The sequence below is a fragment of the Pungitius pungitius genome, chromosome 19 (genome assembly GCF_949316345.1).
Source record: "Pungitius pungitius chromosome 19, fPunPun2.1, whole genome shotgun sequence".
NCBI classification, from domain to species: Eukaryota; Metazoa; Chordata; class Actinopteri; order Perciformes; family Gasterosteidae; genus Pungitius; species Pungitius pungitius.
The window spans coordinates 8,874,866-8,888,457 of record NC_084918.1 but is presented as its reverse complement, the minus strand read 5'-3'; the positions used below and the strand labels follow the sequence as shown (position 1 = coordinate 8,888,457).

Sequence of the window (13,592 nt, the reverse complement as noted above, 5' to 3'; positions counted from 1 at the left end):
TCTGCCTGTTACGCGCTCTCCACATTCCCAGGGAATTACAAGTTTTCCACATAACATAAGCACTCCAAAAAATTATATATATAACATCAAGGTCATCCAATTATAATGGAAGAGAGGCAAGATATGTCAACTCACTCGAAGAGAAGGAACTTCATTCCTTTTTATCCACCATGGCGTTGAATGATCAGATAGAAAAAGAACTACTAAAAAGTCAAATACAACAATTTAAAAACAAATAGTAGGAACACTGACTCCAGATCTTTTATGAATGAGCTCCAGCCTTCATTTTTTTGTTGCTTGGTCCGTCCATAGAGTTCAACGACGGCATCATGGAAGCAAGCTTTTGTGGTAATGGATGCAGATATTATTTTCTACGTCAATACCACAAACACAACAAAGCAGGCCTGTCCATTTTTCAGATGGAATATCTTTATTGAGATCCAAACACTAAGTGAGCCCTGTATCCTCTGAAGATCGCTTTGTTGCAGCTATTAACATTTTGTGAAATCGGCAGACTTGATCGCCTGCCTCATAATGGCTTGGGGGCGTATTTTCTCACACCGTGGCAGATATTTTTGTCTTTTAAACTAAGAAAGGAGGACTCCACAAATAATATGTAAAATGTAATCATACACACACCATAAAATGCAGGATACAATGTTTAAATTAAAATAGTCTCTATTCAGGGTCTCTCAAAATCAGTCTCTCCAAGTGTTTGCTTTACCTTTTTTGCAAATCAACATTTCCATTTTTATTTCTCCGAATTCTATTCATGACTGCCAAATAGCATTTTATCTCCCAAAAGTAGCTTCATATTACTAATGTAAATGGACTGAACAACTCCAAGCATAAGAAGTGCAATATAATGTATAATGTCCAGTCACTTACACAAGCTCCTCTAAACTCTGCTCCTGTGCAAATGCTTACAAGTAATATATTGTGAATATTTTGTTTTATTTAGTGTGAAACTACCTCCAAACATCTGCTCCATATCCTTATTTCTTTAGCTGTGGCCTTATGTGAGACCCCCTTACCTCTCCATCATCTGCCCACACAAGCTGTCTTTCTTGAGTCCTCAACATTAGGGCTCAGTTCATGTTGAGCGCTTCAGGGCTGTTTAATGTATGCGTCCTTCACAGTGAATATTAATATGCCTTTTAATATGGCAGTTCCACAAACATACACGCTGCATAAAACATATTGTAATCACTAACCTCTAACATATTTATCTAGTTTTTAGTGGTTTCGAAGTTCACTTTATGAGTCATTGAAATGTGTTGCGTTACAGAACAAAGGGCTTTACTGGGCTAAGCGTATAAGGATTACATGGAACGCTTTGAATAAGCTGCTCCATACAATTATTCTGTAATCTGTGTGCATGTGTGTGGCTTGCACAAGGAGAAGGTGTCATTACTTGTTTGAGTAGTGTAATAGCAAAGGGTCATTGCTACATGCTTACTGAACCTATGGATGCTCGTGTCTGTTCCGCCTGATGCACAAGCTTCAAGGGGAAAACAGCATGACGCAGCAATGTGTAGGTGGGTGTTACGGCACAGAAGAATGACTTGTAACTGATGTTATGGGCTTGTCAGATTCTAAATGGGGATGGAAAACAGACAAAATAATGACAGCTCACTGAAGGCCAAACAACGATACTTAAAACTAATGATTTCATATTTGAACTCCAGTACTTTCCTACCACTTCAGTAAAGTTGGAAGGAATTTGCCTCACTGTGCAAGTGGCTGGCAAAGCTGAAAATATCTCCAGCTCTGCAAGATCTAATGACCGACTCTGCTAAACAGCCCAATCAGCGTAGGCAAATCCATAATGCTAAAGTGAGTGCAGCACAAACGCACAACTTCCAAATAACTCTAGAGACTAACGTGGTTGAAAATTCTCACGCCTCAGCCCAGTGTGTCAGAGGGTGCTGTGCTGCAGAGCTGAGCATGTCGATGCCTTCCAGTGGCTCCTCCTTTCTCGCTTTCATGACTATGGAGGCCCGATGACATCTCTTTATGCAAGATTAATGTTACAGTGGTTATTTGCTGTGGGTGGTCCACTGCCAATTATTTTCTGCTAGGTAGAGCAAGGGCGACGTAGTGCACAACAGTGAAGCAAATGAGCAGGGGGAAAAATAGAGGTTAGGGCTACTTAATGCAAACAAATTGGCAGAAGTCTTAAATTGTTACTGCAGGCCACAGCAATCAACAATCGGAGCCTGGGCGACAAGAGCGTGGTCAGGGTTTATGGTCCCGCATACGACCAATCTAGGCTGCAAAGAACTCCCCCTTATTTTGCATAATTATTGGTATCATCGGCCCAGTTTGAGCTCCTAAAACAAAGCAAATGAGGGGAAAATAACAGCCTTAGTGCTTTGTGATGCTACAAAGATTTAAGATGTGTAAAAAACACATTGCATGTCTCTGAAATGTAATTTTTAAGGCTAAATAAAAATCATTTTTAATATATGATTCAGACTCATGCTCACCATTGTTGACCCTGCTAACCTTCATCCCTTTTTAATCCACAGACTAAGGCAGTCATTGACTGCACTTCCACCTTTGCAATTACAACTAAAAACAGAAAACCGCATGTGGTAGAAGCCTCGGGGTAAATTAAAAAGACCGGAAAACCTCAAAGGGCTTTTGAACCTCTCATGAGAAGAAAAGCAATGTGGGTTCATTGGCTGCATAATCAAGCCAAACAAAGGCAGACCTCACTAGAGCAAAAGTGGTGGTCATTTGCAGGTTTGTCCTAAGAGTGTGAAATGTCACTTGAAGTACACTTCATTTTTTGGCATTTATAGTTCTAAATCTTGAGCCAGAATTCTATGCAGAAGGAACAAGCAGCTAAAACAAAACACCAGAAAAGCTTCCACAGATGGCCGCTGCATTATTTCATCCGAAAACGGAACAGATGTACGGCCTGACATTTAGAATAATGGCAACTCGAACAAACTAAACAGAGAAAGCTGGTAGAAATAAACAATATTGCAAGAGATCAGCAAATATTGCAAGAGATCAGCAAATGAGTTGTCCCAAACAGACCAGAGAGAGAAGGAAACCTAAATATTCCTTTTTATATCAAAGAAGACACCTTTAAAGTCAAATTGTAATAGAAGAGATTGAGTTTTAAAGTAAGAAACTTAAATGATTTTGATCTGCTTTCTTAAAGATCAACATGTTAACTGTTGAATTCAAAAGATATTACAACAAGACAAATTCCCACAGTCACCGGTTGCCGAGCCATCACATGATGTGGAAAATACAAATAGTTGTGCTAATCAACACTGTGCAGTGCTTCTATAAACTCCAACTATGCATACGTCATATTTAAAAAACACACCAGAACAGAACAATCCCTTCTCCTGCAGAGAGGCATCCATCAGAAGAAGGGCACACTCCCCACCTCTAGGGCCACATTATTGGACAGGGGCTCCAAAGCGTGGCAGAGTCGGTGGAGCCAGAAACAGGAACCCTGAAGCATGTCCCCCTCTAAGGCAGATGTCACAAGCCGCAAGAAAAAGTGCTGTCAAAGTGAGACGAGGCCAGGAGAGCGGCGTCAGAGAGCAACCGGCGTCAACCGCGAGTAATCGTCTCATTTGTCTTAATCGGGCCGTTTGAAAGGAGGTGAACGCCTGGCAGGAGCCTGGCTTCGGCAGAGCAGGATGAGGCATGTGACGGAGCAGTGGGAGGAGGGTGTCTGCGGATTTCGGGTTCAGTAATCACCTCGCACTACAGAGACTTGAAAAAGGCACCCTGGGGTGTTTTCTCGTGGTTAGGCCAAAATGCATGGTGTGCATGGAGGATTTGAAGCCCTGCATGGTGTGCATCCATGCATACTATTAAGCGGGCGTATTTGCCTCTGCATCAGCTGGCACATTGGGGTGTTCACTTGTTGATTCCTGGAACGGTATGAGAACCGTTGGCTGGAACGTGTGGCGCATTAGCCGCGCCTCCTCGTGCACGTCCACTAGCACGGACGAAATGTCACATCAGAGACATTTCTCCGTGGCGTTTATAGTGCACAACAACTCGGCATGGGACCTTTTGAATTAGTAGTTTTGGGAACAAAAGCAAATGCAGTGCAGAAGCAGCATGTTGTGGTGTTATATGGGGCTTTGTGCTGGACTATTTCTTGGCTGGGCACAGTTACCTCTAGGACTTAATCTCTGGAACCTTCTGAAAATGGACTACATTAAAGCCAAGTGTGGAGTTTGTCCGTATGTGTGTGTGTGTGTGTGTGTGTGTGTGTGTGTGTGTGTGTGTGTGTGTGCCTACAAGCTCCTGTTAAAAGCTGCCATCACCTTACATAATCTTGCACATATCGACATTCAGGACATAAACCTGTCCACTTATCACAAATAACTGAAAGGGAGGAGTGTATAATGTGTTCATGGGACATATTCACATGAATAAAAAGTAAGAAAAAAACTATGGTAAATTATGTCATTAAGGAAGATTGCCCTGAGCTAATGGTGAAATCCCACAGCCCATCTAAAAATACACACATATGCACGAATGCAAGCTCACGTACGGACACTCAGAGCAATATATGTGCACACACTCATTGACAGCATTTACCGACAGTATCCTCGGGGGATTTTAGAAGCGATGATTGAAAATTAATGTAACATACAGAAGGTGATAAGGAGCTGTATCTCATAATGAAAGGGAGGAGAGCATGAGTATTAGGCGGAGGCGGGATTAGAATAGAAGAGGGCAAATTGGAAGGTGCCCGGAAAGAATAAAAGGCGGAAAAAATGAAATGAGAGAAGGGAACGAAAGAGCGAATAAATTATCACAGCTCAGTATGGGAGTTAGAGCAGCGACAGATTTACAGCGACTCAGAAGTCCATTCGTCTCCAGGGGAGACACTGATCACATCCCATTCAGGATGCCACACTCTACATGCACCGCCCTCCTGCATGGATGTTAGCACACGGCAGTCACTTCCCGGAGCACTTCCTTCGTCCATTGTTACCCTTTACTACACTGCAGTCACTTCATTATTTAGCAGTACACTCCCTTCCTGTAGTATCATTACCGCAGTGCAGTCCTTTCATTAGACAGCAGACTCCACAAAGACTCTCTTGAGCCTCGGCCGTACGCGGCCTCCTCCGCTGCCTTATGTTGTAGATTGCTCTTCCTACTCCAATTCCTTTTTTTTGGTTTTCTACCAGACTCTAAAGTCATTTCTAGACAACATTACAGACAGCAAAATTATTCAGGCATTAACACATCAAGCTCAAACGTGCCTTCATTTTTAAGATGCAGAATTACTGTCAAATTTATGTCAAGTGATCTGAATGACAATCATCTAATTGCCTGCAGATTGCTTCTTCCATGACCTCTAGGGGGCGACGGTGCTGCCTGCAGTTTCACCTCTATCCCGGTTCTGTAGCTCCAAGGGCCTCGTATAGTTGCTCCTCCGGGGGCAGTGACAAAATTCTATGAAACTTTTGATGATGCAGAAGAAAGCAAATGAACGAATGCTATGGGAATAGACTATTTTGCAAGTAAGCCTATATTGTAGTACACATTTAAAGCTGGCGTATAGACTAGAATATATCAATTCTGAATAGACACTACAATATATGCTTTTTTGCCCATTATCCCCAGGAATGCCTTTATTCATGGGGTTAAGCAGTTCAATATTTTTAAAATAATGCCTCATACATAGAAACAGGGTCAACCACACCACTTCACAGGTGGGTAAAAGTGTTTGTCTCATGTTTGCGAGGAGTTGCTTTGAGGGTCTCAATAAATCCTTCCAGTTACAAGAAGCTGCGACTTCTTGCCAAAGTTTTTAGGCCACGGTAGGAGCTGTCTGAGATATTCTCAGAACGTTGGTGAGTAACACCCCTGGTGTAGCAGCCGTGAACCTCATGTCTTTGAAGGATCAACCAAACAAGCATATATTCCCAACCGGTGTCTACCAGAGCATTTTCTTGAGGTTGTGAGATATCCGCAGCTAAACCTGTGCCTTTACTCCAGGACAGGGGAAGTGAATTGTTGTTTGCTCCTGGCGTCTCAGGGATCTCTTTCCAGTTTTGTTTTCTTTTGTTTGTTATGTACTTACGTTATTTTGCTTGTATGTTGTAGTGCTTTCATGTCATCACCCAACCAAACATTTCATTCTGCGGCAGAGAGAATGTTTTAATCATCAATACTTGAGACAAACTTTGAGGAAAAATCGAATAACTTTCTTTTTTTTAAATGGTATCCTCTCATCGCGAGGTCAAGCACAGCGCTGTCTGATCAAATTTCACAGCAATATTAATAACGAATCAACTAACATAAAGCAAAATGACAATATTAGCAACTTAGGCAAAGGGTGTTGATGCTCATCCTGCGCACTCCCTTGATGTACAACACCCAGAAAAATAAGTTTGCTCAATAATTGACTATTCATACCAAATGTATGCTTTGGATCAAAACAGAAAGAAAAACTTAAAACGAGCGCTGGATGTAAGCAAAAAGTCCCCTTCGGGACAACAAGCCTGTAAAGGCTGACAGCCCAAAACCCCGTCTTTTTTAGAAAGATCATATATTTTTCATCACAGAAAGAATTCAAATCCCAGTCTGTGTGTGTCTGTGTGGGGGGGGTGCGATAATTTCAATTGACTTCTGAAGAGACTTGGTGTCAGACGAAAGTGACAGAGCTGATTTGGGCATGTTGCATTGACAACCATGCACACACACACATTTAAGGAACTTTACAAAATGCACAACAACAATTGGTATCACAACATGCACCATTTCTATATGAAGACTTGTACATATTGTGAGACATGTGAGAAAAAAAAAAGAGGTATTCCTAATTTTTGTTTCACATTCCGCGCTGTCCTCCCAACCCCGATGGGAAATCATTAGTTCCAGCCTTCTAAATATGCACATGATTAATTATGCATCTTGTTATCACTGGCTAATCTGCATAGCACTCTCATTCCCATGTATAAAGTCCCTCTCATTACCACTCAGAAGGCCATCTCACAGGTGTGCAGAGTAAATATAAACACACAAGCAAGTTAATGAACTTGCGGTGCACACACAAACACACGCGAAGACCTGTTGAAACAAGCACAAAGACAACAGCGTGCTCCCTCAAGTGTGAAGACTCCCAGAAACATACATGGAGACATGAAGAGTGGACACCAACCAGGACGCAGACAAACCCGCTGACAGAAGGTGCAGGTTTCCCTCGCACTGGTGGCAGGCCGGTCTGTGCCAACTCATTAAGAGCACAGCTGGCCATACGGCTTCGAGTGGGGGAAAACCGCAGGGTGGTCAGACGGGTGTCTGATTGGATTTCAGGAATATAAAAAGCTCACCGCACGCGGCATGCGTCTGCAATGTATGAAACTTTATCCAAACAACTGGATTGTATCTTATGCCTGTTGAATATTCATGCAGTGTGAACGCAGTCGTACATGTGCTGTATTGGCACCTAACGGGTGAGTTTAATCACCCATTGTGCTATCTGCAGTGGTCTTCGAATATCTGCAAGAAGGTTGTCTCCTTCAGGAAAGACGTAAATCACGTATGTTAAGAGTATTACATGGAAAGTTTCTTGGTTATTTTGGACCGATTTCAGCAGCTCCATAAGTAGAAGAGAGACTGCTGGTGTAATGACAGAACCACTCATGCAAGCGCTCCAGCCCCGTCGTATGGATCACAAATCTTTAAGTTTAGCTTAGTTCCACTTATTAAAAACACTGACTTAAGTATCATAAAAACGTAATTTGAATTCATTTAAATATGATATAAAGATAAGCAAATCAAATGTGACGTGTGTCACGGTGTGTGTTTCTTTCCTGTTTTATTTTGTAGTTTTCTGCCTCTCGTAGTTCCTGGGTTAGCTTCACTTCCTGCCCTGTCGTCTCCTGTGATTGGCTGCCGTGTCCCTGATTGTTTCCACCTGTACCTTCCCAGTGTATTTAAGCCATGTGTGTCTCTTGTCCTTTGTCGAGTCATTATGTTACATGTATTTTGTTTGCTCCATCTTTGGAGATTCAATCAAATGTTGAAAGGGAAAATAAAGAGGCTCACTCAGGTTCCATTTCAGTCCAGTGGTGGTCGTTTGACAGGCTCCGCCCACCGGAATGAGGCTGCACCAGTCACCCTCCAGACCCGTGTTCACCGCTAGTCTGTGACGGCCCTGCGGACACACGGGCTATGAATGACGCGTCGTCTGTGCATGTGTGTCAGAACTGAGGACAGGTGGAAACCGGGAGATAGGAAAAAAATATAGAAAGAGAAAACAAATGTGGAGCAAGACTTATTAGACTTCTGCAGCAAACTCCATGAGAAACTGAGCTTCTCCACCTAGGGACACAAACTCATTAAAATAAATGATTGCCCTTGTCAGTGCTGCAACCCATTTCCACTTGCTGCCCACACTTGCCATTTGGAATATTAGTTAATTTTACCCAGTGTCACAGGGAGTCAAGGTATTTTTAAACCGATATTCCATACTGACATCCAGTTTCTCTCTAGAAAAGCCGTATTAGGACAATTATGAATAGCTCACGTCAAGTTGACGGGCAGTGTCTTTCACAGCAGTCATTGTAGCTGATAAAGAAAAGTATTTATTGACTATGGGGAAAGATTGTTGACTTTGATAAGAAGTACTTTCCAATGAGTCTTTATCTTAAAAGCATCCCTTAGAGAAACTATAGAGATGAGGATAAAAAGCGCACATTGTGCAAGTGCAAGGTAGTGTCAGAGTCTTTAGGCTGAAACACGACTATCCTCTGAATGTACTGGTTGTAATAAAGCCTGATGCTTGAATGTGCAAAGGTCAAAACAAAGTTTCTCTCAGAGCTTAGTTAAAGAACACCTCAGTCTATTTACAGCACATACACATGAATTTGTTAAGAACAGGTTGCATCTGCAGGAAACTGCGCAAAGTATTGAAAACCCTTTTAATATGCTGGAACTGCCAGACACCCAAGCATCAACCAAAGAACAGCATTCATAACTCAAAAGTACTGTAGATCAGTCATCTAAAAGAAATGGACAGATAAAGACATCGACAGGCTCTCTCAATTAGGAGTTTGAAATCTTTGAAGGAGGGTTAGGGTTAGGATACATGTATAAAGCAGTGTTTTCTTTGCTTGGCTTCCTAGAGCTGCAAAGCTGGAGGGAAGGAAAAGTTGAAAATATTTTCTAAGCAACAGAGCGTTTGTTCTTGAAGAAACATCCCTGAGGTTGTTTTCTAAACCTAAACAGTCTCTTTGTGTGTCAGAGAGTGAGAGAGTGTGAGAAACAGAACGGTGATGTAGATACATCTCCAGATGAGAACGTTCCTTTCTGGTTGTAGAACTGGCTGCTAACTGCAACATTTCTCTATAACACAGAGGAAATTAAAAACTACAATGTATCAGACAAAGAAAACCATGTGATGAACTTCACCGCGAGAACATTCTTTCTGTAAAATATTTCACTTTGTTACCATTAAATGAGAATAACTGAGTTGTATTCAAACAGGGTGAAGAAGTTCTCTCTGCTGACACACATTTGAGCTCATCGTTGAGTCCTAATGTTTATCTGTCACTGCACCACTAGGAAACAGGAATATTAAATGAAGGGTCATTTTTAAAATAGTTTGAATGTTCTGCAAGTTTGTAGTAAAGATTGGATGTGTATCTTTATTGTCTTGCATTTACTAAACTTGTAATCAGAGTACAGATCCAGGATCAATTCTTTAGCTCTTATTTATATTGTGTATTTTGATGCCACATGGATGCTAACTTGGGCTGAATTAACAGCATGCGTTGGGCTGACACAGCACTGTGCATTGTTCGCACCTCAGAACTGAGGACAGGCCTCTGAAGTATCTCCAGGGGACGCGACACTAACTCGGATAAACGCCGCTGCGCTCCCCCCTGCGACAAAGACTCACAAGAAAAACTCAGATGAACTCAGTGCAACTTTTTGTTTCTTTTCATGTAGATTCAAATTGAGTAAATTTAGCATCACCTTGAGACCTATTCTGATTAAAACATCTTCTTGCCGTGTAGGGACTCACGACTCACGCCCCGAAGCCCTCGCCGTGTCCCTAGCCATATTTTGATAAAAGACGTGAGAGATATGCAAGGCCCTGAGCCATCTATAGAAAACACAACACGTGGGCATTTTCCCACGGATAGGACAATAACACTTTGTTTTACATTTGTTTCCCAGAAGAGGTGTCGAACAGACACAGGCCTGTTTAAATCCTACCATGTCTGTGATATGCACCGATTTACTCGGGGATGGAGAAGCATGCCACGCTCAACGGAAATTTCAAATCCATAAAAGAGCTTTAAGCTTGTAACCGCTCTATTCTCCGGCGACGTCGTCCTATTTGTCAACTTAGCAAAATGGACGCAGACGGTCATTTGTCTGTGCTCTTAATTTGTTTAGTACGTGTACGTATGGATTGTTCCACAGTATCCTGAAGCCGAGCACGTAACCAGGCGCTGATTGCATGGGGTACGGCCGACGAGGACGTCTGAGAAACGTTGTAAACACCTCAATTACAGATGTAACTGGAACAAATAGTCCTGGGTCTCTCGAAGGTCGCGTTCACCTTCATGTATCAGCGTCTGCGTTCATCAGGCGCTGGCGAATTGAAGCTGCGTTGACAAACGAGCTTAATTTACCCTCATTGAAGTAAGATTAATTGGAGGTGTCGAGGTATGAAGCAGCAAATGACAACGCGCCTTTGGAATAATGACAAGAAGTAGGGAGGGAGTGCATGATAGAAGGGTTTACTTAGTGTATTACAAGGTGCCATCAGGAAATGTGACATTTCGTCCTGAAGATTCTGCAAATAAACAATATGGGGGGGGGGGGCAGTGTGTGTCCCAAATGGTGCCACTTGTAAACTCAATCAACTGAGGAGCATGAGAAAGTGGCTGGCATTGAGGAAAAACAATTTGCTAGAATCAAAGGAAACTCTCTCTCTTGTGCACAACAGCAAATTGGGGCACCATAAGAGGGCAGAGGAGTGTATGTATGTGTGTGTGTGTGTGTGGGGGGGGGGGGTTAGGAGTTGGGGTCTTGAAGTGATTATTTAACAAAGAAAGTGTTCAACACTCCAATCAAGGTAGAAGTGAGGCCAAGCAAGGGAAACAGGAGTTTTGAGTGAGAAAGTAAAATTAAGACAAGGACTGGGGCGGGAGGGGGGCTAGAAGCAGAAGGAGATGTTGGTGTCATAAACTATATCCAGATGGGTCTTCATACACAGTCAGTGGATGATCTAGTGCTTATGAGTGTACTTTTAACATGCCAGTTCAAATGAAAAATAACTAAAAACCTCAAACCTTCATTAGAGGTGACACAGATGCAAGGATAAATGATACAGCAGCATTTCACTGTTAATAATACACTCACTGGTCTGAGAAGGTGTACCAGGCTGGTCCCCTGTAACATCAACAGGGGGAGTGGGGTCATGGGCAGGGCGTGGTGCAGGGTCTCCACAGACGCCATGGTCTGGTCAAATCTGCCAGCGAGGCCGCCCAGTGTCACGATGGCATCCACCTGGAAAGACACAGAGAAATGGTTTGACTTAGTAGACTGGTTGTCTGGCAGAAGGCTGTTTGGCTTCTGCAAAGAAAAATGACAGAGGAAGTGGTTTAAAAAAAACAAAGAAAAACAACACTTGAAACCTTTGTTCTGAATGCTTCTGTATGGGAAAAGCCAGGGTATGTTCTGCTCTGATAAAGTGTGCAGAATAGATCGCATCGATAATAATTTGGAAACTAATTATAGGAAAGGAGTATGGTATATCATAACTAGAATTACCAGCTCCTAGACATATGCCTCGATCAACCATTCAAGTTAAGAGTTCACCTGCATATCTATACAACATGTCGTCCTTTTATCCTGATTTGTATGAAAATTGTACATTTTAGAATATTACGTATTTAGGTACAGCAGAATATGTGCAAATCACTTCCAACTTGAGTCCAAGTGGACGTTTGTGTCAAATTGAAACAAAACTCTCAAAACCTTCCGGAGACAAGGTTTTTTTTTTTTTAGCTATGAGCCAGCAGTTCTCATACAAACAATATTTACATCTCTCAGCAGTTAAATCCTTAGAAAGAAAGTCACCGAGCACTCGGGCAACAGAGCTGACACCCTTAAAAACCCAGCAGAGTCCAGAGGGCAAAGGTGCTGCCAGAGGCTGACGACTCACTGTGGCACCAGCACGGAGAGGCCAACAAATACACTCACATCACTCGGATTCTAGGTTTTCACACAATGTATCAACAAGCAAAAATAAGAAGAAATTTAAAATAAACATGTCTCCTCCTGTGGATTCTAACTTTCAGAATTTCACTAGAGGTTCCTGTGGTTTAGGTGTATGTGCATGCATTAGCTCATTTAAGAAATGACAGCACCGGAAACATCATCACCTGAAAATCTGCTAAAAAAAATGATTTCATTTCCTCTCTACAACTCCAACAATTTCTCAATGTATTCAATATTAACCCAAAGATGAAAGATCACCGTTTCCCCAACAGGGTCTATTGTTACTGACTTCCTGCCTCGGGCAACTGAGTTAAAACAAAACCAAGCGTTGAGAGATTGAGATTATTTAAACATCTGGCTGACGCCCCCGTATGCACACAGGCTGCACTTGAACTGTAAACAACAACACTGAAAGAAAGAGAGGTTATGAAGTATAACAAATGAAAATAGTCGCAAACATCCCTGGAATTTGAAAATAACTAATATTTGAAATGCGGTGAAGAACATCTGAAATTCATCATATTTAAAATGCACAGTAAACTCAAACACACCACAAAAATATCCCATCTCTACCTGGTGTCCCAGACTTATTGATTTATTGTCAACACCTTGAAAATAGCAAAAAATAAAACAGGCATTAGTCCGTCTCTCAAAACTCTCTGAACCCTGTATCGAGTCTCAGACACAAGCTCAATTATTCCAACAAAAGAGATGAATCTTTTATGGTATTTACGGCACCAATGTGTCACCCATGTGTGGCCCACTGGTACAGCATATGCCAGAGAGAAAAAAGCCGTATCAGGCTTTGGCAAATACGTTTTTTAAATTATTTTGGACCAACATTTTAAAAGTGAATGTAAAGAAAATCCCCAAATGTTTTTTTATTTTCATTTAAATAGGATCTCTTATTTACAATATGTTTGGCCCTTTTTTTCATTAACCAAACCATCTGGCAAATAAATCTCCGATGTCCTTCCCACCTTAGTTATTTCCTGCTAATAACATTTTTTTCCACACAAAAGAACGCCCTGAAAAGAAGTGGACGGATCCAAGTAGTAGCGAGCAGCGTCGGCGAGGAGAATCCGTCGGTTCAAAAGGCGGCGACAGGAAACCTCAGCAAACAAAGCCGGGAGAGAAAAGGAGGACTAGAGAAAAGATGTTCAGTGTTTCAGTCTTTTGCTTCCATCACACTGTTTTGTTGTCCGCTACGCATCTCAAACTCCATTTTTGTGTGATCCCATTTCATGTCTGTTTACTCAAAACAAGAACAACAAAAACAAGCAGGGGACGGATAATCTCACAACCGAATGGAGAGAATCTGAACAAGCTGGCCCAACGGTTCCGTCCAT

At 42.0% G+C, this 13,592-nt stretch overlaps 1 protein-coding gene across 4 annotated transcripts in view; it reads right to left on the bottom strand.

Annotated features, from left to right (window-relative positions):
* The window catches only part of tpk1 (thiamin pyrophosphokinase 1), a 49,061-nt gene that overhangs the window by 10,878 nt on the left and 24,591 nt on the right, over positions 1-13,592 (bottom strand). For 3 of the 4 annotated variants that reach the window (XM_037455447.2, XM_037455448.2, XM_037455449.2), the window contains 2 exons: positions 11,383-11,529; positions 8,053-8,161 (listed from right to left, as the gene is read on the bottom strand). In XM_037455447.2, coding sequence (XP_037311344.1) covers positions 8,053-8,161; positions 11,383-11,529 — 256 coding nt within the window. The remainder of the gene's footprint in view (positions 1-8,052; positions 8,162-11,382; positions 11,530-13,592) is intronic. The other variant, XM_037455451.2, reaches the window with a different exon arrangement.